Here is a 24,980-nt window from a genome sequence, read left to right on the forward strand (position 1 = left end):
AATGACTGGATGAGGAAAGATGTGGGTGAGCTGGAGACAGGGGAGGTTCACATTGCTGAGAGGGAACATGGGCTCTGGGCAGGAAGTGACGAGAATGTATTGGGTAGAAGTGTGGTATGTGTGCCGCTCTGGAGGTGTAAGTACGAGAATGCTATGCAGATGTATGTGTTTGTGTGTGTTTAGAAGTTTAGAACAAATAGACTGGAAAATGAGGAGAAGTAAGGACATTGGAGTTGGGAGGAGGTGATTGGTGGGAAACCTTAAGAACTCTGTTCTGGCTGCTGTGATAAAATATGCATCACATAAAATTTACCACTTTAACTATTTTTAAGTGTACAGTTCTGTGGCATTAAGTACTTTGGCAGTGTTGCATCACCATTACTACTGTCCATCTTTAGAACTTTTTCATCATCCTAAACTGAAACTCTGTACCCATTAAACAGTAACTCATCATCTCCCCAGAGAACTGCTTTTTGGAGTTGGAATTTAATTTGTGAGACGGTTGGGATTCATGTAGGCTTTTGGAAGCAGGAGGTTGGGATCAGGGTTTCAGCACTTCAGTGACTGTGTGTGACCTCTGGTCAGGGACACAGCAGAGGTCAGGAAGCTGCTTGTCAGAATCCGAGAATGCTGTGGCCTTTGTTCAGGAATGAAATGTGGGCAACTTCATAGAAAGGATACATGACAGGACATGGCAGATCATTTGGAAGAGAGGTGTGGAAGATGCTCACTGAGCCTCCCAGCACCTGAGAACCACCTGTCATCAGGCCACACCTACTAAGCACCTGTTGGGTCTGGTGTGTCCTAGGTCCTTGGAAGAGGCCTTAGATGTAGCCTTGTGCTCCTTCTATTTCATATGGGCAATGGTGCATAGAAAAGGAAACAAATCCAGCACATCCCACACTGCAGGTGAGGGATGGGGAGCCTCACCCAGCACATCCCACACTGCAGGTGAGGGATGGGGAGCCTTACCCAGCACATCCCTCACTGCAGGTGAGGGGTGGGGAGCCTCGCCCAGCACATCCCGCACTGCAGGTGAGGGGTGGGGAGCCTCGCCCAGCACATCCCGCACTGCAGGTGAGGGGTGGGGAGCCTCGCCCAGCACATCCCGCACTGCAGGTGAGCCTCGCCCAGCTGTGCTCCTCTAGGTCAATGACTTGAGTCACCCCGTGTGAGGTGTATTTTGGGGGATTAAAAAATCTCATATACCCAGGAGCTAATTAAAGCCACCCACCTGTTTGTTACCTGAGCCACACAGGACTATCACAGACAGGATGCTCTGTTCCTCTCATTGCATCCCAACAGGGGAGTCTCAGTTGTGGTTTGTCACATTCCTGAGGATGTCATGTTGGTATCTGCCACCCTTCTCCACTTCGGAGTTATTCCTTTCCGCTTTGTAATTGCATAGGTATTTTGGAAGGAGGTACTTTCAAACTGTGGAAATACCTGTTTCTGATAAAACTTTGAATCCATCCATTTATTTATATCTGTATGAACTTGTGTTTGCCTGTCAGTGAGTTACAATCCATTCAGTATATGTTTTTATACTCAAATTGTTCCCAAGTTGGCCCATGAGAATCTCTTTAGGTTGGCTTTTGTATATCCTTTTGACATATTCTCTATCTTTGAATTCTGTGTTACTGTCTGATACAACAAGATGTTTGGGCTCTTAAATTCACTTTACCTGCCCCAGCCCCACAATCAGTCATTTCTCTGGGAGCCCTTTATTTTTTTATTTTTAATTTTTTTAAGTGGAAAACAGTATTTAGAGGCCAAGGTCTGGGCACAAGGTGTTCTCTTTGCTATCAGAGTGTCATTGCTGCCAGACTCCATTCAATGGACAAGGCCAGGAAATACATGTTCGTGTATGCAGTATACCTACCTCATACACACGAACATTACCATCTGTATTTATTTCTGTATCTACCTGTGTATATTGAAAACCATGTATTCACACCAACATCTCCAAGTCCTGTCCAGCTTCACAAGGTTTGTCTTGATTTTCACCCTTTCCATGTTTATAACTCCTCTGATATTACCTTCAGTATTTTTTACTTATTTTATGCAGCTGTGTCCATCCGTCCAGTCTACCTTGACGAGCTCAGATGCTCTAGGTCATCTAGACCTAGGTTGACTTCCTGCTCACACGTGAGCCTTTGATGCCCACACTGGTCTGCTCCACACGTGGTTGCTTCACTCCTCACCCTGCTCGGACCTGTCACCCTGTTCTGGGCCACCGTGGCTTTCCTCGTCACCTGTCATGGATGTTTATCTGGTTATTCTCCATCTAAAGGTTTTAGGACTGAATTGCTCAGTAAGGGAAGGCGAAGAGGAAGATTTAAATTTAAAAGAAGTGGGTCGACCTTGAAGAAAGACATTTAAGTAAATAACTGGACAGTATTATATGGGTCTGGCAAAAATTGAGCAAAGTAGGCATAAGAATGAGATGTGTGGAATGTTGGGCTATGTGATGGCTTTTTAAAAAAGCAACAAAACTGGGTATCAGTTTAAGTTTAAAGGGAGAATAAAGAGCATTTCCCCCATCACACTTAGTTCTTTATAATTGTCTTAATAGTTTCTGTTCCTCCTAGGTCTCATATTTCGAGGAAGAACAGAACATATTATCTCGGAGTACAAGTCCTTGGATCCCCCAGTTGCAGTACGCCTTTCAGGACAAAAATAACCTTTATTTGGTGAGTCTTTCCATCCATCTCTGTAGAATTAGCCTAGTGTTGCAATAATCAGATACCACGGCTGTGTAATTGAATGTGGTTCTTGGCCATGTGGCCCATGCATGACACTTTTCATTCATTCTTATGCTCAGGAGACCCCTTTCAGGTGTCTTCTTGTCCTTGTCCTAAAGATGAAGACCTAATCCATTTAGAAACAGCCCCATTTATTGCTGGATATTGTAGCTATGGCTCAAAGGGCAATAAAGAGAAGTCATTTATTGGCAATAGTCTGATAGTACCTTTAACAAAATCTTACTTTAAATTTTAAAAATTGAGATAGAGCATGGTTATTATAAGAAAATGCAAACACTGTGGAAATGTATGAAATAAAAGAGAACATGTTCGACCTTTCTCTCTAATCGCTCTCCCCTGGGAAACACATGTTAATGGTTACGTATGTTCGTTCTGGCTCTTAACTGTGAGTTGTGGAAAGAATATTTCTGTGCCTGTGCCTATCACACATGTATATAGTTTGTTTCACAAAAATGGTGTGTTACTGTCTACTCTGCTCTTCAACTTGTTTTTTGCCTTTCAGTAATTTCTCCCTGACATCTTTTCATGTCAGTTCATGCAGATCTGCATTGTTCTTTTTTTTTTTTTTTTGCATTGTTCTTTTGAGCAGCACCATGGTTTTCACTGACATGCATGTAGCATAACTTGCAGAATGCTAAAATTCATTTTGGGGCCTTGTTTAGGTTCTTAGGTATTTAGATTCCTAAAGTTAAAGGTATCTTAGAAGCAATTTTTGTTCCTGATTCAGCTCTTAAAACAAGACTGTCCTGTTATGTTGAATGGAGATAAACGTTTATAGAGCTCATGTCAGAGAAGAGGGTAAGAGACGGATGCCTATTTGTTTTGAATCTTCACTGGGCATTTTGGGGGGACCTCCCTGGTAGTCCAGATGGTAAAGAATCTGCCTGCGGTGCAGGAGAGCCGGGTTTGATCCCTGAGTCAGGAAGATCTCCTGGAGAAGGGAATGGCAACCCACTCCAGTATTCTTGCCTGGAGAATCCTATAGACAGAGGAGCTTGGCAGGCTACAGTCCATGGGGTTGCGAGAGTCAGATACCACTGAGTGACTAACACTAGGAAAACTCACTGCCTTTATTTCTGATCTGGAATAAACAGCTTATTTGCCTTGGTTTCATCTTAATTGGGAACCAGTACCGGTGAGGAGGCTCCTTCTGGTCCCCCCTGCCTTCTGAGCAAGGGTATTCTCACATGGATATGCTGGGAGACTGGCCTTGTGCTCACTGTGCGATCCCTCAGAGCCATCACCATGCCTCTGGTCTCTATGTCCTGAAACTTCCTTTTCTTGAATATTGTGGTGGAAGCTTCCCTTCCTTGAAACCTGGAGCTTGAAGCCCTAACCTTTACAAGTGACCTGGGCTCACTGGTGTCCTAGGACATTTGTGGCACATGGTAGTATTTGTCCTGTGCTATGCGTGTCTTGTGGAGCCCCTTGTATTTGGATGTATTAACAGATTTACTGATTATCTCTTAGAAAGGCAATTCCTTTGACACAGTAGGTTCTTGGTTCATTATTGTTGTTTTGGATATTTTTAACTAGAGCTCTGCAAATGATACAGAACATCAACTCAGGAGTATAAGGTTTATTTCTGAGGCCATACGGGCTGTCCCAGAACTGGGAAGGGCTCTGATTTTTGGCGAAAGTTGAGACTCCACAATTTTCTGGTCTGCCTTGTACTGCTCCAAAAACTTAACCATTCTCTTCCTCTGAGTCGAAGAGCTCAACCTTTTTTTTTTTTTTAATTTATTTTATTTTTTGTGCTGGGTCTTCACTGCTGTGCAGGCTTTTCTCCATTTGTGGTGAGCGGGGGCTGCTTTCAAGCTGCACTGTGTCTCCTTCTCACTGTGGTGGCTTCTCTTGGAGCTCAGCCTTTTTGATCTTCAGTCTCATGCAACTTCTTAACAGTAATCACTGTTCAAAAAAAAAAAGTAATCAGTGCTGAGATACTTCGGAACTTTCACACTATTATGGTAAGTTTTGGTAGAGGTGATGTCAGATTCTGAGTGTTCTAGATGAAGGAACTCAGGTGAGTGAGGACTAGTGGTTCAGCCCCAAATGGCAAGTCCCTGCGCAGGTACTTGAGGGAAGCCGCCTTCTGCTTGTCTCCGGGATGGCGGTGAGGACGATCAGAGAGGACCTGGGAGTGACACTCGTAGTTTTCTTCACGTTGATTGTAGTTGTTTTTTTTTTCTTTCTCCACCGCTCAACAGTTTTTATAGCACATCTTTAAGAGGGTAACATTTGGGCATTTTGAGAATTTTAAACTCTTTGGTTTCACCCTTTTTATCCTTACTAATTGGCTCTGTCACAGTAGTGAGAACCTTCCCATTTTTTCCTTAATTGTGGATTTAATTGCTATGGATTCTGTTTGGATATAGCTTTTCTGGAATACCTTGTGGATTGGGAATATCTGCCATTCCTCTTCGGGGACAGCCGTCAGTGGGGGTCTTCAGGTTGTGGGGCTTCCCTCTGGATCTTGACACCAGAACTGACATTCTTAGCTGAAGATGGTCTTCTCAGTTTTTCTGCCCGCCATCCTGCAGGATGGGACTGATCTCAAAGTGACTGTTTTCTGAAGTTCTGGTTGCCTCAGCCCTCAATAACCTGGCTGCAGGACTGTTTTTATGCCATTCTTAAGTAACTCTGTTAGGTATAATTATTGCTGGGTATTTGGTAATCTGATAATTATTTCCTTGCCTGCATTTTCTTTTCCAACACTTTGGTACTTTGAAATAAAATGCTTGCTAAGGGTGCAGTTTTCATATGAGAAATCCAAGCTTAGCATAGGACTTAAGATATGATAGATCCACCATCTCTTATCTGCAATTCTGAGATACCCAGTGCTCTGAATAACCTCAGGTTATTTTATGGCTTATTTGGCAGCAAGACCTGACTTGAACTCTGTAGCAAAACTTGACCCAAACTCCTATTTATTCCCTTTAGTGCAAGTATTCATCCATTTTGCTGCAAATTATGAATCTGTGTGATTACAGGGTGCTATCCCAGGTCCTAACTGAGGGTGTTACATAAAGTACATGCAACATTTTACCCTCCTAAAATTTGAACATTTCTGAATCTGGAGACACGTTCTGCCTGTGGTAAGATAAGGAGACTATAGATCTGTATTTGCTTTGTAAAGCACTGAAATTCCCCTGTGCTTATAGATCATTAAACCTTTGATGTTTGGGGAGACATACAAATTGCAGTAAACTCCCCTGGCAGTTAAATATTAATGTATAATGCAATTGGAGTTTAATTGAAGATACATTTAAAATCAGTGACATAGCAGCACTATTTACAATAGCTGAGACATGGAAATAATGTAAATGTCCACCAACAGATCATTGGACAAAGATGTGGTATATATATATATATATATATATATATATATATATACAGTGAAATACTACCCAGCCGTGAAAAAGAATGAAATAATGTCATTTGCAGCGATATGGATGGACCTAGAGATTATCAGACTAAGTGACATAAATCAGAGAAAGACAAATATTGTATGTTACTGCTTTTAAGTAGAATCTAAAAACATGGTACAAATGAACATATTTAAAAAACAGAAATAGACTCACAAACATAGAAAACAAACTTATGGTTATCAAAAGAGGGGAAGAGGAGGGATAAACTGAGAATTTGGGTTTAACAAATACATACTACTATGTGTAAAATATACAGTCAGCAAGGACCTACTGTATAGCATAAGGAATTATATTCAATATCTTGTAATAACCTATAGTGAAAAAAGGTCTGAAAAAATACGTATACTTTCTCCACACTCTCATCTCTTTCCCTATTTACCTGGTTAACTCTTGTTTCTCCGTCTGGGCTCAAGTCAGATGTTATTTACTCCAGAAACCCTTCCTGGACCTGTGGGAGGGACCCCCCTCTGTGCTCAGAGCAGCCTGAATTTGCTCTTGGTGAGTGGGTGGCGGTTGCCTCCACCAGGCTTCAGCTTCCATCAGAGTGATGATATCTCTCTGGCTTCCAGTAGAGCTTCCCCAGGTTGTCGCTTAAGAAATATCTATTGGTTGGATGCATGATTAATTTCATAGAAATTTGAGTTACAGACAGTGTACTTATAGCATTATGGAAATTGTATTATGTTAATGTTGTTGTTTAGTCACTTCCCAGGTGGCACTAGCAGTAAAGAATCCACCTGCCAGTGCAGGAGATGCAGGAGACTTGGGTTCAGTTCCTGGGCAGGAAGATCCCCTGGAGTAGGAAGTGGCTACCTGATCACCAGTATTCTTGCCTGGAAAATTACATGGATGGAGGAGCCTGATAGCTTACAGTCCATGGGACCACAGAGAGTCGGACACAACTGAGCAACTAAACACAGCTCGGTCCCTAAATCAGGTCTGACTCTTTTTCGACCCCAGGGACTGTAGCCTGCCAGGCTCCTCCATCTATGGGATTTCCTAGGCAAGAATACTAGAGTGGGTTTCCATTTCTTTCTCCAGGGGACTCGTCCTGACCCAGGGATCACACCTGTGTCTCCTGTATTGGCAGGTGGATTCTTTACCCCTAAGTCACTTAGGAAACCTGTTAAATTAATAGTATGAGTTTTTTTCTCTGAAGTATGCAGTTGAAGACAGGTCCACCGAAATTTTTTAAAATTTGATTCGCAGTGCAAGGAAACTGAACTTGGATCCTTTTGAGTTTTGATGGTTAAAAATTTCCCATTCATAGTTACACACTAGTGAGCATGGCTTACCAGGTTTTACTATAGAAAATCCTAGCAAAGTCCGTCTTAACGTCTGGTTCCATATAACAAGGCGAGTCGCGTATTCTGGCAGGTGGCCCACAGAAGCTGTACTTTGTTGATCTGGTTTATGATGAAATCTGTTCTGTTCCGTTTAACAGATGCCTTCCCCAATGTCCTTCCATGAAGGAGCTGCCAGTCTCCACAAAGAAAACATTGTTCTGCAACTCATCACTTGTAGTGTTGTATCTAAATTCTTTGTTCGATTCGTAAAGCTTCCTAACTTGTGTTGTTATTTTTCATACTGTAGGTCTTTTCAGGCTGCCCATGCTCTGAGCCTATTACTGACTCACGAATCTATTTTCCCTTTTGTGACCTTACATGAGCTTCCTTCTGTTCATTCCCAAAGTTTTCTTCCCCCTAGTTGCACACAGGGATTTATTAGTTAAGGTATAGGCTAAGGTCATGTAGCAAAGAAACCCTTAAATATAGTCCAGACTGGTGGGTAGCCTGTTGTACATGATGATTCCTTCCTGTGGCTTCCTGTGCCTTAGAATGTTGTCCTCTTTGACATATTTAAAGTTGGACCATTTCATGTATATATGTTCCATGTGGCTGGGAGGAGAAAAGAGCAGAAAGGCAGAGCAAGCAGATTCCTTCTACACAGGATGATGCAGAAGTGGGACGCATCACTTCCTTTCACATCTTCTTGACCAGAAGTTCATCGTGCATGTACAGGTCTGTACTGTCTCACTGCATGGCCTCTTACTGCTGTGGGAAAAGGGAAGAATGGATTTGGGGGATCAATTAGAGTCTGGCCCTGAGGTTAAAACAGCTCCTTTTGTAGGTTAACAGATGGGGTTAGACATGAGGCCCCTGAGCTCCACCTCCCTTGGTCTTCCTTATTACATTTATACTGTCACATCCAAAACTGTTTCTGACTCAACTGTGTTCGGATGTCCTGCTTGGGTTTAGTTCTTTACATTTCTTGTCTTGCTTTTAACCCACTGGGATACCATTTCGCGGATACTTCCCTTCCTACGTAGGAGTCATTTGAAGGGGGACTGTTCTAGGCAGTGGCCCCAGGGACTGTCTGATCACCAGCCTCTGCCATCATTGCAGGTGGGAGAGGGTTAACGAATACTGCTTCTTTGTTTATTTTATTTGAGTGAAATTCGGCAGCTTAGGATCATTTTGACAGTGAGACATGTGCTGTTTTGATCTCTTGGGTAAGATGATCCAGTTTTAGGCATGTCTCAAAACTCACCAGTGCTGCCACTTTACAAGCCAGCTGCCCATCAGAAGGAAGCGGTTACTTAGAATATAGGTTCCTGTTTTATTCTGTTCCTTGCTTGGTCTCTCCGGAGTCATTGGCCTTTTCAGCTTCAATTTTCTCATTGGCGAAATGAGATATTAATACGTCTTATTGACTCCAATTCGATTGCTGAGTGTGTTATTGCCTCAGGGGGTTCTTTGAGTTCTCAATGCCTTTGAAGTAGTGGCTCTGTGCATTGGTCTTTTGAGGCATATTTCAGAGGAGTGCATTTAGAGTTTCACCATTTTGGGGACTGTAGTTATGTTGTCCTGATTTGCCTGGCCCCATCTTCAGCATTGCTGATCCAGTAGGTCTTGCAGGGTGGGGCCCAAGAAGTCATATTTCTCACCGTGTCCCAGACCCCATTTTGAGAACCATTGACCCACAGCCATAGCTAGTTTCTGGTTACCACCTCTTCCTTCTGCTTCTTTAGTCACAGTGTGCACGTCCAAGACCCCTTTCCTTGCCCTCTCAGGCCAACGAACGGTACCTCCTCCCCTGCTGTTGCTCGCCCTGGGGTGTCCAGCATCTGGTGCTCATTTCCTCTAACCTTACCCGCACCTCTACACATAGCCCTTTCCTCAGTTCATGACCTCAGTCACCTAGTTTGAGTATGGGGTCAGCTTCCGGCCAAGACTCTGGATGATTTGATGCTCAATGAGGATTTTTTGAATAGAAGGATGACTCAGGCTGAGATTCATACTTTCTGAATTAAAGGGCCTTCTCTCTTTTTCTCTTGGTCACCTTGCCCTTCAAGAAGAATTTAGGGTTTGTGCCAGGGGCCTCTCTCCTTAGAGTATCCGTCCTGTTCTCCCCTGAGCCAAAGAGCAGGAACACTGGGCAAGGCAGGTGACGATGCCAGTAGCAACCTTAACATTTTCATGGCACTTTCAGTCATGATGATTGTAGTGCAGGCATTTCAAGGACATGATTCTAAGAAGCGGCCAGCACAGTATGCCTCTAATGACACCAATATGCAAATCGGGATAGAATGCAAAGAACTATTATAAATCTACCTCCATATGTACACACATACATGGAAGCATATGTGTATATATGCACACGTGCACATGCACAACACACGCACGCGCACACACACACACATTTGCCTTTTGTTTCAAATACAACACGACCGATGGGAATCGCCATCCCAGCACTTGGGGTAGAGATGCAAACGCCAACAGAGAAGCTGCCGCTCCTTCCAAACTAAACACATGTAAGATCTGCCCTTTAATTAGCATCTGCAGCTGCTGCCATCAGAAAGGTCTGTCTCTTTTGGCCAGGACGTCTTTGCCTTAAAAGAGCAAGTCCATTATAGCTCCAAGCCAGGCTGGTCTGTCAGCTGCTGCGCTTTCTCTGCCATCCGCAGGCCTGTCACATTGTTCAGGGCTGCTTTACTGTGGGGCTTTTTTGCGTCCTGCTGGCTCCCTGGCCTCTATTACCATGCCTTAGTGATCACTGTTGAGGTGACCTGCAGGGAGATCTCCTGTTTTTGCAAGGACACAGGATGGTTGCTTCAGTGTGGCTGGACTGGTCATGTTTCAGCCCTTTGCTCTCAGTGATCTTGTCCTAATATTCGGAATGGCTCCAGGTAACCGCTGGAAAATTGTAAGCAGCAGAAATGAAGGCTATATTCAAGCCGGGTTTCATACCAGGGTGTCTCTTTTGTAGAATCTTCTCACTTGGTTGGAGTAGTGACCCATGTTGCCCCTGCAGCCTCATCAGCGTTGGGTCTCAATACAGTGCTGGGTTGGCTGCATTGCAGTCACCCCAGAAGCTCCTTGAAATGCAGATTCTTGGCCCCCTCCTGTGGAGCTTGATCCATGAAAAAATTGATCCATGGAATCCACATTTTTTGATAAGCTCCCTCAATGGTTGGGATGAGAAAGAGACATACTTTATAATAAACCCTTTAGTATTACTGAATTTTTTTTCCATTCTTTTTCACTCTACCTGAATTCCAGTTCCATGAAGGCAAGGATTTTTGTCAGTTTTAGTTGCTGCTATTTTTCTATTAATAATATCTAGAATAGTGCCTGGCACATAGTAGGCACTCAGATATTTATGTGGATGAGTGTGTTTTCTCCTACTTAAAAAAAGTGTTTCTCTAGGTATTCTGGTGTATAGACAGGCTTGAGAAGCCCTGTCCTAGAGGACTTGCCAGTTTTTTTCTTGGGTTAGAAGTCAGTTTTCCTGGGAGGATCCCTGTCTCTCTGGGCATCTCTGAATAGCAAAAGTCAGGGATGGAGTCCTTTTAGGGGACAAGTCCGGATGCTGTGAATGATCTGTTTGGTACAACCTGGGTGGTGACTTTGGTCTAACTTGTTCATTGTGTTCTGTTCTGCTGACCTTGGTCTTTGGTTTATAGTATGTCATCTGGTATGAAGACTTGAAAACTCTTGGTTTGGACTTGATGGTGCTTTTGGAGCTCCTTTTTTTTTTTTTTTAATTGGAGTGTAGTTGATTTACAATGTTGTGTTAATTTCTGCTGTACAACAAAGTGATTCAGTTATACATACATATAGAGTACATTTTTATAATATTCTTTTCCATTATGGTTTATCATAGGATTGACTATAGTTCTCTGTGTTATATAATAGGATCTTGTTACTTATCCATTCTATATATAACAGCCTACATCTGCTAACCCCATCCCTTCCCCTACCACATGTCAACCACCATTCTGTTCTCTATGTAATATGATTCTGTATTTGTTTCATAGATAGGTTTAGTTGTGTCATAGTTTAGATTCCACATATAAGTGATATCATATGGTATTCATCTTTGTCTGACTTACTTCTTCACTTAGTATGATAATCTCTAGTATGTTGCTGCAAATGGCATTATTTCATTCTTTTTTATGGCTGGGTAGTACTCCATTTTGTGTGTGTGTGTGTGTGTGTACACACACTATATCTTCTTTATCCAGTTATCTGTCAACAGGAATTTAGGTTGTTTCGACGTCTTGATTGTTGTGAATAATGCTGCTGTGGGCATAGGGGTGCATGTATCTTTTTGAATTACAGTTTTGTCTGGATATATGCCAAGGAATGGGATTGCTGGATCATATGGCAACTCTATTTTTAGTTTTCTGAGGAACCTCCATACCGTTTTCGATAGTAGCTGCACTAACTTATGTTCCCACCAACAGTTTAGAAGGGTTCCCCTTTCTGGAAACTCTTGATTTGGTATCATTTTCCTTTTTTTGTAAATTAATTTATTTAATTGAAGACTAATTACTTTACAGTATTGTAGTGGTTTTTGCCATACATTCATGTGAATCAGCCATGGGTGAACATGTGTCTCCCACCTCCCTCCCCATTCCATTTCTTAGGGTCATCCCAGTGCACTGGCCCTGAGCACCCTGTCTCATGCATCGAACCTGACCTGGCCATCTATTTTACATATGGTAATATACATGTTTAAATGCTATTCTCTCAAATCATCCAACCCTTGCCTTCTCCCACAGAGTCCAAAAGTCTGTTCTTTACATCTGTGTCTCTTTCGCTATTGCGTATAGGGTCATCGTCACCATCTTTCTAAATTCCATATGTATGCGTTAATATACTGTATTGGTATTTGGCTTCCCTGGTAGCTCAGTTGGTGAAGAATCTGCCTGCAATGCAGGAGACCCCTGTTTGATTGCTGGGTTGGGAAGGTCTGCTGGAGAAGGGATAAGCTACCCACTCCACTGTTCTTGGGCTTCCCTGGTGCCTCAGCTGGTAAAGAATTTGCCAGATGGTGATAGCAGCCATGAAATTGAGTTCATTTCAGTCGCTCAGTCGTGTCCGACTCTTTGCAACCTCATGAACCGCAGCACACCAGGCCTGCCTGTCCATCACCAACACCCAGAGCCCACCCAAACCCATGTCCATCGAGTCAGTGATGCCATCCAATCATCTCATCCTCTGTCATCCCCTTCTCCTGCCCTCAATCTTTCCCAGCATCAGGGTCTTTTCCGGTGAGTAGCTCTTTGCATCAGTTGGCCAAAGTATTGGAGTTTCAGCTTCAACATCAGTCCTTCCAATGAACACCCAGGACTGATCTCCTTTAGGATGGACTGGTTGGATCTCCTTGCAGTCCAAGGGACTCTCAAGAGTCTTCTCCAACACCACCGTTTGAAAGCATCAATTCTGCGGCACTCTTCTTTCTTTATAGACCAACTCTCACATCCATACTTGACCACTGGAAAAACCATAGCCTTAACTAGACAGACCTTTGTTGACAAAGTAATGTCTCTGCTTTTTAATATGCTGTCTAGGTTGGTCATAACTTTCCTTCCAATGAGTAAGAGTCTTTTAATTTCATGGTTGCAATCACCATCTGCAGTGATTTTGGAGCCCAGAAAAAGAATCACTGTTTCCACTGTTTCCCCATCTATCTGCCATGAAGTGATGGGACCAGATGCCATGATCTTAGTTTTCTGAATGTTGAGCTTTAAGCCAACTTTTTCACTCTCCTCTTTCACTTTCATCAAGAGGCTCTTTAGTTCTTCACTTTCTGCCATGAGGGTGGTGTCATCTGCATATCTGAGGTTATTGAGATTTCTCCCATCAATCTTGATTCCAGCTTGTGCTTCCTTCAGACCAGCGTTTCTCATGATGTACTCTGCATATAAGTTAAATAAGCAGGGTGACAATATTCAGTCTTGACGTACCCCTTTTCCTATTTGGAACCAGTCTGTTGTTCCATGTCAAGTTCTAACTGTTGCTTCCTGACCTGCATACAGGTTTCTCAACAGGTGGTCTGGTATTCCCGTCTCTTTCAGAATTTTCCATAGTTTATTGTGATCCACACACTCGCTCCTTGCAAGAAAAGACAAACCTAGACAGCATATTAAAAAGCGAGACATTACTTTGCTGACAAAGGTCCATCTAGTTAAAGCTATGGTTTTTCCAGTAGTCATGTATGGATGTCAGAGTTGGACCATAAAGAAAGCTGAGTGCTCAAGAATTGATGCTTTTGAACTGTGGTGTTGGAGAAGACTCTTGAGAGTCCCTTGGACTGCAAGGAGATCAAACCAGTCAATCCTAAAGGAAATGAGTCCCTGAATATTCATTGGAAGGACTGATGCTGAATACAATACTTTGGCCACCTGATGTGAAGAACTGACTGATTGGAAAAGACCCTGATGCTGGGAAAGATTGAAGGCAGGACAAGAAGGGGACAACAGAGGATGAAATGATTGGATGGCATCACCGACTTGACGGACATGAGTTTGAGCAAGCTCCGGGAGTTGGTGATGGACAGGGAGGCCTGGCGTGCTACAGTCCATGGGGTTACAAAGAGTCAGACACGACTGAGTGACTGAACTGACTTGAAAGTCCAAAAGTGTTTTCTGAAAGTGTCCAAGTCCTTGTTCTTTATTATTTCTTTAGACTCAAGAGCAAGATTGATGAAGTTTCGTATCACCACACACAAGCTGTTTTTCCTTGGCCTCCACTCATCCCAGGATGAGTGACTATACCTCAGTAGGATAGTTTGGGGATGGGGGTAACATCCCCAGTAAGCCAGTAAGTGCCTAAACTAAGTTCTTCTGATGGTGTACGGTTGGGATGTTCAGTAATTTTCTGGCAGACAGAATCTTTGGAGGGTCAAATTTGATTAGGTTCTTTGATAAGGAGTTTTGTTGTTTGTGTGTCTTTCTTGACCTCATGTTGCAGAGCCTCCTGCCTAGTAGCTGTTGTCATTTTTGTTGCCTGTTTTCTTAATGAGCCCTTTTCAAGAAATGGAAAGTTGTTTGACCAGTGGAAAAGACTAATCTAGTTTGGGCAGGGATTTTCAGCTCAGGAATTTGGATTTTCTGAATAGAAGCAAAGCTTACATATGTTTTTGCCTTTCTAAGAGATGGTTCTGATTGTCTGAACTACTTTTCATTGTCATTACAGATAGAATTTTTTTTTTTTAATATTTATTTGGCTGTGTCAGACCTTAGTTGCAGCATGCAGGATCTTTAGTTGCAGCACTTGAGCTCTTAATTAGTGCATGTGGGATCTAGTTCCCTGACCAGGGATCATACCTGGGCCCCTTGCAATGGGAGTGTGGAGTCTTAGCCACTGGACCACCAGGGAAGTTCCACAGATAGAATCTTAGTGGCCAGCAGCTGCTCTGTGTTTGACTTTCCTAGTCTTAAACTAGCAAGCCATTCTATTTTCTTCACATCTTTAATAGAGCCGGATCAGAAAATTTGTAAGTGCACCATGTCGTCATAAATACGCATTGTTCTTATTTTAAGACATTTTGGTTCTAAAAGCATGAGTACTTCTGTTATTATCTGCAATATTTTTTTTGCGTGTGGATATTTAAGACCTTTTTAATGGCAGTATATATTTTTAAAACAGACGTTAAAAATTAACATTCCCCCACATGCCCAGAGCGTGTGGAGAACCAGGTTGGGATGTGTGGGTGAGCAGTAGGCAGCCAGGTGCCTCTGCGGGCTCTTCAAGGACTGGGGTGAGCAGCTTACATCTGCCTAGCATTTGGGGGACATAAAGTCTGCATTTTAGCTGATGCTCATTCTCAGCATTGTTGTCTTTGTTAGTGCATAATGGAAATCTCATCTTCAAATTGTCCAGCATTTGGTTGAGTGTCTGCTACGTGTAAGATGCCAGGTGATGACGGGCCCTTGGGGAGACCGTGCAAGTTTCTGGCTCTTCCTGAGGTCCCCAGTGTCAGAGACCTGGTGTTGGGCAGAGACTGCACTGACCAGCCTGAGGCCTCTGGGGACATATGCAGCCGCTCCATGTCTGACTTGACTAGAGCCTTCTTCTAATTCTGGACTGAAAGCAAACAGGAATTTGGAGGAGGATGACGAGAATTCACATCCTGTAGTTGGCTTCTATAATGCAGTGGTTTGAGAGATTTGTGTGCGTGTGTGCTAAGTTGCTTCAGTCATGTCCGATTCTTTGCTACCATATGGACTATAATCTCCCAGGCTCCTTTGTCCATGGGATTCTCCAGGCAAGAATACCAGAGTAGGTTGCCATGCCCTTCTCCAGGTGATCTTCCTGAGATAGGGGTCGAACCCGCATCTCCTAGGTCTCCTGAATTGGCAGGTTCTTTACCACTAGTGCCACCTGGGAAGCCTTTGAGAAATATAGTGTTTTTTCAAAGGTTTTTTTTTTTTTTCAAAGTTTTTAAGAACTTGCCTCTTTCCAGAAAGGGTTTGAGACAACTTGAGAGACACACACACCCACACATATATATAGATATATAGATAAAATGGGGAATCAGAGCAAAGGACAGAAGGAGCAAAGGACAGCTTCCTAAGCTCTTAGGAAGGGTTGGCATGATTGCAGAGATGGTCAAAATGGGTCCCAGCTTCTTTTAGCCAGAGTGGAAAGGATGGTGCCATTAATTCAGGCAAGGAAAGGACTTGAACGGTAGTGGAGGATGTTGTGGGTGCTAGGCACAGTCTTATCCCCATTTTACAGAGGATAAAACTGAAAGGCAGAGAGTCACTGGGCTGAGACTTGAAACTTGCTGGGAACGAGCCTTGAAGCCTCAGGTTAACTCTGGAATGTCAATCTGTTATCAGGAGGTGGAAGAATTTTGGTTTCTTTGGGTGGAAGACATTTTTTGCTAATGAAACTTTTTCTCTAAGGCTGTACTTTATATTCTTCCAGTTTTTTTCCCCCTATATATATAATAACAAGTGTAATAAATACTTTTTCAATCATAAAAAGTTTTACTGTATCCTGTTTTGGTTCAGTTCAGTCGCTCAGTTGTGTCCGACTCTTTGCGACCCCATGAATCGCAGCACGCCAGGCCTCGCTGTCCATGACCAACTCCTGGAGTTTACTCAGGCTCGTGTCCATCGAGTTGGTGATGCCATCCAACCATCTCATCCTCTGTCGTCCCCTTCTCCTCCTTCCCTCAATCCCTCCCAGCATCAGGGTATCCTCTTTAAGGCATCACTTATCATGGGTTGCTTTCCATGGCAGAATGACTAGATCAAATCCATTCACTGTTTTTTTTTTTTTTTTTTAAGAGTTCTTTTTTGGGGGTATGTGGACCATTTTTTAAGTCTTTATTGAATTTGCTACAATATCGTTTTGTTTTTTTGGCTGCAAGGCATGTGGAATCTAAGCTCCCCAACCAGGGATCAGACTTGCACCCCCTGCACTGGAACGTGAAGTCTTAACCACTAGACCTCTAGGGAAGTCACATTCATTCATTTTTAATATCTGCATCTTAACCTATTGTTTAGATATATTTTAGCAGTCTCTTAGTGATGGCTATTTGATTTCCAGGGTTTCTTTTTCACATACTACAAACAATTCTGCAGTGAATCTCTTTATTGACAAACGATTGCAAATTCCTATGAAATAAATGGTCAGAAGTAGAATTACTGGTTCAAAGGGTATGTGCTTACTTTTAAAAATTAAAAAAAATTCTTAAATTGGATAATTGCTTTACAGAATTTTGTGGTTTTCTGTCAAACAACAAGCTTCAGCCATATGTATGCCCATGTCCCCTCCCTCCCCAACCTCTCCCCATCCCACTCTTCTAGCTTGTCACAGAGCCCTTGTTTGAGAGTTAAATTTTTAATAGAAACGGTCAGATTACCTTCCAAACTGTTTAAGGAAAAGATTGTATCATGTTTATTGTCTACCTCCTATATTCTGCCTGGTGCCGAGAGGAATGCAGAAAGGATGCAAAAGGGTTTGTTGCCCTCCAGGAGTCTCCATCTATGCGGTGCATCTGATCAGTCCTAGGGACTGTCTGGGGTGTTGACCTGGGTGGGTGGGTGAGTGGGTGGATTTAATTCAGCTTTTCAAACTTGCCTTGCAAACACTGTGCGTGGTGTTTAGGAGTTGTCTTTTATTGTATTGATTCTCTTGGGTAACGGCTGTAATTTCCTTAGGGCAGGGACCTCATCTTACATGAGACTTACAGGGTGTCTCACACATCTTCATAGCTTTGTGAAGACATTGTAATTACAACATGTCAGGCAGTATTCAGGGATCTAAGTGAGAACATTTCCTTTTTTTTGGGGGGGGTGTGTGTATGAAGAATGAATAACTTTGGCATTCTGTACAGGTCATGGAATATCAGCCTGGAGGGGATTTGCTGTCACTTTTGAATAGATATGAAGACCAATTAGATGAAAATATGATTCAGTTTTACCTAGCTGAACTGATTTTGGCTGTCCACAGTGTTCATCAGATGGGATATGTGCATCGGTAAGTGAGACTCTGGTAGTCTACTGAGAATTTATCTGTATCACCTAAGACTTCCTAAAATGGAGTGAGTGATTTCAGCATCAAAATAATTCTTCATCCAATTTTTAGCCAGTCTTTACCAATAATTGGCTTAAGGCAAATTGTGCAAAATGGCAGGCGTTTCTGCTTACCCATTCAACAATGAAATAGATCTAAAATTGTAGTCTTCTTACATTTTCTAGTAAGATCTGTTAATGTGGCTAATAAGAGGAGCTCTTGCATGGATTGTTTGGGTGCTATCATAGGAAAACCAAATTTGATTTGCACAAGGAAACGGCCTACCACACAGAAACAGAAGACAATGTAGTTGTACTTCTGACCCGCCCGTTAGTAATCTACAAAGGTGTTCTCCCAAATCCTCAATCTGAAAATGTTTCTTTACATCTTCACTAAAATGTAAATTTTATGAGCATCTGAGAATGTTGTGGGAATGGAATGCTGGTTAGACCAGGAACCACAAAATCCTGAGTAGAGTTTGTTTTTTTTCCATTTACTAGCCATATGACCATGAGCAAACCCCCTAGCTTCTTGTGGCCTTAGTTTTCCTAATATAAAATGTGTATCTTGAGGAGAACTAATCCATCTAATAACAGGTGTTTGTTCCCTTTCCTTTTCTGCTTCCCTTCCCCTCCCTCCCTCCCTCTATTCTTTCTGTTTCTTTTGCTTAAATTTATTTTGTAAAATGCTTATTACATATGTCCATCAGTAGGGAGGTCTGTGTGGCAAAACCATAGACACTAAGATTCTTGGCTGAATCATGATCCTAGGTCTGCAGTTGCTTGATGATTGGCATGGAGAAGACAATACTAATTTATGGCCTTAATTTCCATACAGAGACATCAAGCCCGAGAACATCCTCATTGACCGAACTGGACACATCAAGCTGGTGGATTTTGGATCAGCTGCTAAAATGAACTCAAATAAGATGGTAACAAAACAGAATAAGATAACTTAATTGAACTTATACTACAAAGTGTTCTGAGGTCCTCATAAGTTTGGACAATATGGGATAAAGTTGAGTGACACTCTGAAGCCTCTATCTGCCAGCTGTGAAATTATTTCTCTGCAGGGTGCGTGGGGATGGGTCACAGAGCTATTTTCCAGACTTACTTGACCTGGGACCCTTTTATGTAAAATGCCTGTTAATACCATACAAAACATTTTAAGGAACATTCTTGTAGTTTGGTTAAAAAAAAGGGAAAATACTTTACTTTGTTTTTCCCTTCATTTTCCTTGCTTATTAATTGATTGTCTCCTGTTACATTCTCTTTTTCATCTTAAATATTTTGATGAAATGAAACCTTATTTATCTCAAATCCTTTACTTCATATGCAGTGCAATGAAAATTAATCACTAGAGCATTTGAACCAGGCATTAAGCATTAAGAACCAAGTGCTCAAAATGTCAATTCTAAGTCCTGGACCTTCGGTAAAAAGTAAGCTGTATTCCACATGTTAATTATTATTAAGCTGTATCCCATGTGCTAATAACAAGGCAAGAGGGTAGCTATTGAGGTCAAGAACGAGAATACTTTAGGAAAAAGATGACAAAGTAAAAGAAAATTAGATTTTAAAAACCTCATCAAGTTGGCACATGCTAAAATGTAAATTTTCAAGTCAACTATGCAAAAAAGGGTGAGTCTAAGAGAAAATCGACTTAGATTTTAAGACTTATTTCCCAACTGAATTACTTGGTGACCTGTACAAATCCTTAGGAACTTGGGCTTTTATTCTTCCTCTAGAATTTTACTGATTCTAGTTAAGATGCAGAAATTAAGGGAGAGCCTGTTCTTCAAAATACCCCCGGCTCTGAGAGTTTAGTCCTTATAAAGGGCAACATATAAAATTGCCTTTCTTTTTCCGTCTCGTGTTCCTTGGGGAAAGGTGGGTATTATTATATTTGGAAAAGGCTCAAGGTTGTGTTAACTCTTTGCATGCCAGAGTTTCACCTCGCTGTTCCATAGACTTGAGGCCTATTTGACATAACTTCTTTCAGGTTCAGGCTCTTGGGAAAACAGGTTGTTTATGTTGTGTGAGGTCAGGGTTTTTCAGCCTCAGCATTGGTTGTCCCCTCAGATTAGGTGTTTATAATCTCTTCTACTTGATCATTACATTAATAATGAGAGTATCAAAGAATTTTATGTTTTAAAGTGAAAGTGTTAGTTGCTCAGTTGTGTCTGACTCTTTGTGACCCTGTGGACGGTAGCCCACCAGGCTCCTCTCTCCATGGAATTCTCCAGACAAGAGTACTAGAGTGGGTTGCCATTTCCTTCTGTAGCAGATCTTCTTGACCCAGGGATTGAACCTGGGTCTTCTGCATTGCAGGTAGATTCTTTACTGTCCGAGCCACTAAAAATTATGTACAATTCGGATACAGGCATGAAAACTTAGGTATTGGATTTAGTAGATTAAAGTACAGGAAAAAAAGTTAAATTATACAAAATTTTACCATCTGGGATTCAAAAACCCATGCCTTGCATTAGTGATCTTAATAAATTCAGGCATCTAGAAATAAAATGAAGCATAGGTATGTAGTCACAGCCACTAGCATTTAAATCTAGAGAATTCTCTGTGGTAGGGACTGTCCTGTGTGTTGTGGGATGTTTAACTGCATCCCTGGTCTCTACCCTCTAGGTGCCAAGTAGCCTCCCCTCCAGTTGTGACAACCTAGTGTAACTCCAGATATTGCCCAGTGTTCACTGGGGGACAGAATCACCCTTGGTGGAGGACCTCTGCCATTGATGGAGAAGCATCAGAAGGCTTAATAGAGCTGGCAATATGTGTTTGTGATTAGAAAGCCTGCTTGGAGAATTGGATCATGATCCAGAGTCATTGCTTGGGAAATAAATGGGAATAAAGAGTAAGGTCCCGGGATTTCCCTGGTGGTCTAGTGGTCAAGAATCCGTCTTCCAGTGCAGGGGACACGGCGGTTCCATCCTTGGTGGGGAATATAAGGTCCCACATGCTGTGGGGCAATTGAGCTGGTGCACCACAGCAAGAGAAGCTTGTGTGCCGCAACTAGAGAAAATAGAGGCCCCGCATCACAATGAAGACACAGTACAAACAAGAAAAAAAAGAGTAAGGTCTCTGCATCTGGAGTTACTCTCTTCAGAGCCCTTGGTGGAGATGGGACTGCTTTTCATTTCAGATTTCTGTTTTCCAGTGCTGCAAACTGCCTTTTTCAGTTCTTCAGATGGTAGCAACATTCCCTTCAGGCGGTGAGCCTAGGAGCAAATAAGTGAAGTGAAAGTGAAATCGCTCAGTCGTGTCCGACTCTTTGCGACCCCGTGGACTGTAGGCCACCAGGCTCCTCTGTCCATGGATTTCCCAGGCAAGAATACTGGAGTGGGTTGCCATTTCCTTCTCCAGGGGATCTTCCCGACCCAGGGGTTGAACCGGGTCTCCTGCATTGCAGGCAGACACTTTAACCTCAGAGCCACCAGGGAAGCCCAGGAGCAAATAAACTCAGGTTTATTTGCTGCTCAGTGGTTCAGCCCTGATTTTTTTGGTCAAGGAGATAATGGCCCTCAGTTCTACTCACTTGAGAATGCTGTAGCTCCTCTTCTCTTAGAGAATCTTCTCCCCAGAGCTTTGTGGTCTTAGAGCTCAAATATGTAAAGCAGTTGAGGAGGAATTTTTGGCATTGTTTTAAGTGAAAAGTCCTTTTTGTTATAAACAGTAATTTGTAATCTAGATCAAGTCAAGTATGGATATAGAATTAAAACTTTTTTGGTATTTTTGATCAGTGGTGGTGGGTAAAATACATGTTTCCTTTAAATAGGATGTTTTATAGATCTAAAATAGCTTTTAAAAGTTTTTTTTATATTCAAAATATACTGTATAAAATATAATTTGGAAATTTCCTGGCAGTCCAGTAGTTAGGACTGTATACTTCCACTGTAGGGGGCTATGAGTTTGATCCCTGGTCAGGGAACTAAGATCCCGCATGCCTCATGGTGTGCTCTGCTCCCAAACACACACACACACACACCCTCTGTCACACTCACACACTCATTGGAATTATTGTATGTTATCCACACACACACACACACACCCTCTGTCACACTCACACACTCATTGGAATTATTGTATGTTATCCCAAATCCATTTATCATTTTCCTTGCCACTGCCACATATTGTCTATGTATTTTGGGTACTTGTGAATCTTAGCTCTGTTGAGTTTCTCACCTTCCATTGTCTTTATTTAAGCTTTTTAGTCAGAGTGTTGCTTGAGGGTATTTTTGTTAGTGAACACAGGTGGGCCATATTGCCTGGAGGTTTGGGTGTTGAGCAGAGATGTCACCTACTTCCCCTTATTAGAACCTCAGAGAATGGCAGATAGCTAACAGTTCCAACCTGTCTCAGTTCTCATGAAAACAATTGTAAGGAGATTATAAATCAAGAGCATTATAGCATGTTAAGTGATAATCACTACCATTTAGCAGTTGGAAACCCATAGGAGATAACCCTTTTTGAGATTTATGGAGTAGTGAAAAGACTTTATTCTTTTCCATGAGAAGAACAACATAGTGAGAATATTTCCTCCCCTGCTTCTGCAGGTGTGTATCTGTGCCCTGGACAGCTAGAGGAGGAAAGTTAGGTTCAGTTTTCTGTATAAGCATTTTCAGAGAAGGGGATTGGGAGGAAGAAGATGGGTTTTCTTACCTTCTTCTCTGTCTGCTTTTTGCTTGTTAAAGAATCTGCTAGTTTTGTAAAAACAATCTGCTGGGTTAATGCTCTCTTTTCTTTTCTTCCCCCTCCTTCCCCTTGCCTCCCTTTCTTCCCCCTCTATCTCTCCAAAATATGACATACTTTTCTGTCTCCTAGTCATCTGATTATTGTCTCCTCCTGAACCGGTATACTTTCTTCCCTGTCAATATGGGGAAAATCAAAGTTCAGTAAAACTGGGGTCTTGTTAGATGATGTACTGCAGGCAGGCTGGGTTCCTGGTACATGGTCCCAGATCGGTCCAGTATCACCTGGATGGGCTGGGTGTGAATTGCCACCAGAGCAGAGTGAAAGGACCTTGCAAGATCCCTATCAGGAATTGTGAGATGACCTGTTGAACAGGTTGAATGTACTCGGAGGTCAGGAACAAATAGAAACTTAGTAGTCCTTGAAGGTGAAAGTTGCTCAGTCTTGTCCGGCTCTTTTTGACCCCATGGACTATACAGTCCTTGGAATTCTCCAGTCCAGGATACTAGAGTGGGTAGCCTTTCCCTTCTCCAGGGGATCTTCCGACCCAGGGTCTCCTGCATTGCAAGTGGCTTCTATACCAACTGAGCTATCAGGAAAATGCCAGTAATTGTCATTAAAAGTCTTTGTTAATGGTAATTACTATAGTAGGAGATGTACAGAAAACAAGCTAGGGAATATTTTTCTTAAAATTTTGGAAATTTGCAAAGTTATTGGACATAAAATGTATACAATCACTTACCTATTATGGAGCAGAAATCAGTTGTAGAGTGATCTGGCTCTCTGATAACTCTAACCATTTGTTTGAAAATGAGGCATTCACAGTTTATACATCTTGATGGGTCATGCTGATAAACATGACCCAGTCAACTTTCTTTCAACTCTGTTTGTGAACAAGTGACCAAGCCCTGGGAGCTGTCAGCAAGGAGAACTGAATATTCTCAAACAATCCAATGTGATGACAAAATAAACCCTGATATGTAGAAATGATGAATGTTTGAGGATTGTGTTTTAATGGTTCTGCAGAATAATCAGGCATAAAGGGTAAGCATGTAATCAATGATACAGTGGAATTACCAATACCTAGTCAAACCAGGATGTTACAGTTTTCCATCTCTTGTTTTTTAATGTATTTTTTATAGTACTTAAAAAAAAATTGGTTATTTCCAGTTCAGTCACTCAGTCGTATCTGACTCTTTGTGACCCCATGGACTACAGCATGCCAGGCCTCCCTGTCCGTCACCAACTCCCAGAGTTTACTAAAACTCATGTCCATCAAGTTGGTGATGCCATCCAACCATCTCATCCTCTGTCCATCCCCTTTTCCTCCCACCTTCAGTCTTCCCCGGCATCAGGTTCTTTTCAAATGAGTCAGTTCTTCACATCCGATGCCAAAGTGTTGGAGTTTCAGCTTCAGCATCAGTCCTTCCAATGAACACCCAGGACTGATCTCCTTTAGGATGGACTGGTTGGATCTCCTTGCAGTCCAAGGGACTCTCAAGAGTCTTTTCTAACACCACAGTTCAAAAGCATCAATTCTTTGGCACTCTGCTTTCTTTATAGTCCAACTCTCACATCCATACATGACCACTGGAAAAACCATAGCCTTAACTAGACAGACCTTTGTTGACAAAGTAATGTCTCTGCTTTTTAATATGCTGTCTAGGTTGGTCATAACTTTCCTTCCAATGAGTAAGAGTCTTTTAATTTCATGGTTGCAATCACCATCTGCAGTGATTTTGGAGCCCAGAAAAAGAAAGTCAGTCACTGTTTCCACTGTTTCTCCATCTATCTGCCATGAAGTGATGGGACCAGATGCCATGATCTTAGTTTTCTGAATGTTGAGCTTTAAGCCAACTTTTTCACTCTCCTCTTTCACTTTCATCAAGAGGCTCTTTAGTTCTTCTTCACTTTCTGCCATAAGGGTAGTGTCATCTGCATATCTGAGATTACTGATATTTCTCCTGGCAATCTTGATTCCAGCTTGTGCTTCCTTCAGACCAGCGTTTCTCATGATGTACTCTGCATATAAGTTAAATAAGCTGGGTGAAGATATACAGCCTTGATGTACTCCTTTTCCTATTTGGAACCAGTCTGTTGTTTCATGTCCAGTTCTAACTGTTGCTTCCTGACCTGCATACAGGTTTCTTAAGAGGCAGGTCAGGTGGTCTGGTATTCCCATCTCTTTCAGAATTTTCCACAGTTTATCATGATCCACACAGTCAAAGGCTTTGGCATAGTCGGTAAAGCAGAAGTAGATGTTTTCCTGGA

General features: G+C 42.2%; 1 protein-coding gene across 10 annotated transcripts in view; it reads left to right on the forward strand.

Annotated features, from left to right (window-relative positions):
- Window positions 1–24,980, forward strand: part of CIT (citron rho-interacting serine/threonine kinase) — a 176,387-nt gene that overhangs the window by 18,790 nt on the left and 132,617 nt on the right. For 6 of the 10 annotated variants that reach the window (XM_070475252.1, XM_070475253.1, XM_070475254.1 and 3 more), the window contains exons 5-8: window positions 2,592–2,693; window positions 12,126–12,200; window positions 17,834–17,976; window positions 18,850–18,943. In XM_070475252.1, coding sequence (XP_070331353.1) covers window positions 2,592–2,693; window positions 12,126–12,200; window positions 17,834–17,976; window positions 18,850–18,943 — 414 coding nt within the window. The remainder of the gene's footprint in view (window positions 1–2,591; window positions 2,694–12,125; window positions 12,201–17,833; window positions 17,977–18,849; window positions 18,944–24,980) is intronic. The other 4 variants (XM_070475256.1, XM_070475258.1, XM_070475259.1 and 1 more) reach the window with 1 other exon arrangement.

Source organism: Odocoileus virginianus, chromosome 12, assembly GCF_023699985.2.
Source record: "Odocoileus virginianus isolate 20LAN1187 ecotype Illinois chromosome 12, Ovbor_1.2, whole genome shotgun sequence".
NCBI classification, from domain to species: Eukaryota; Metazoa; Chordata; class Mammalia; order Artiodactyla; family Cervidae; genus Odocoileus; species Odocoileus virginianus.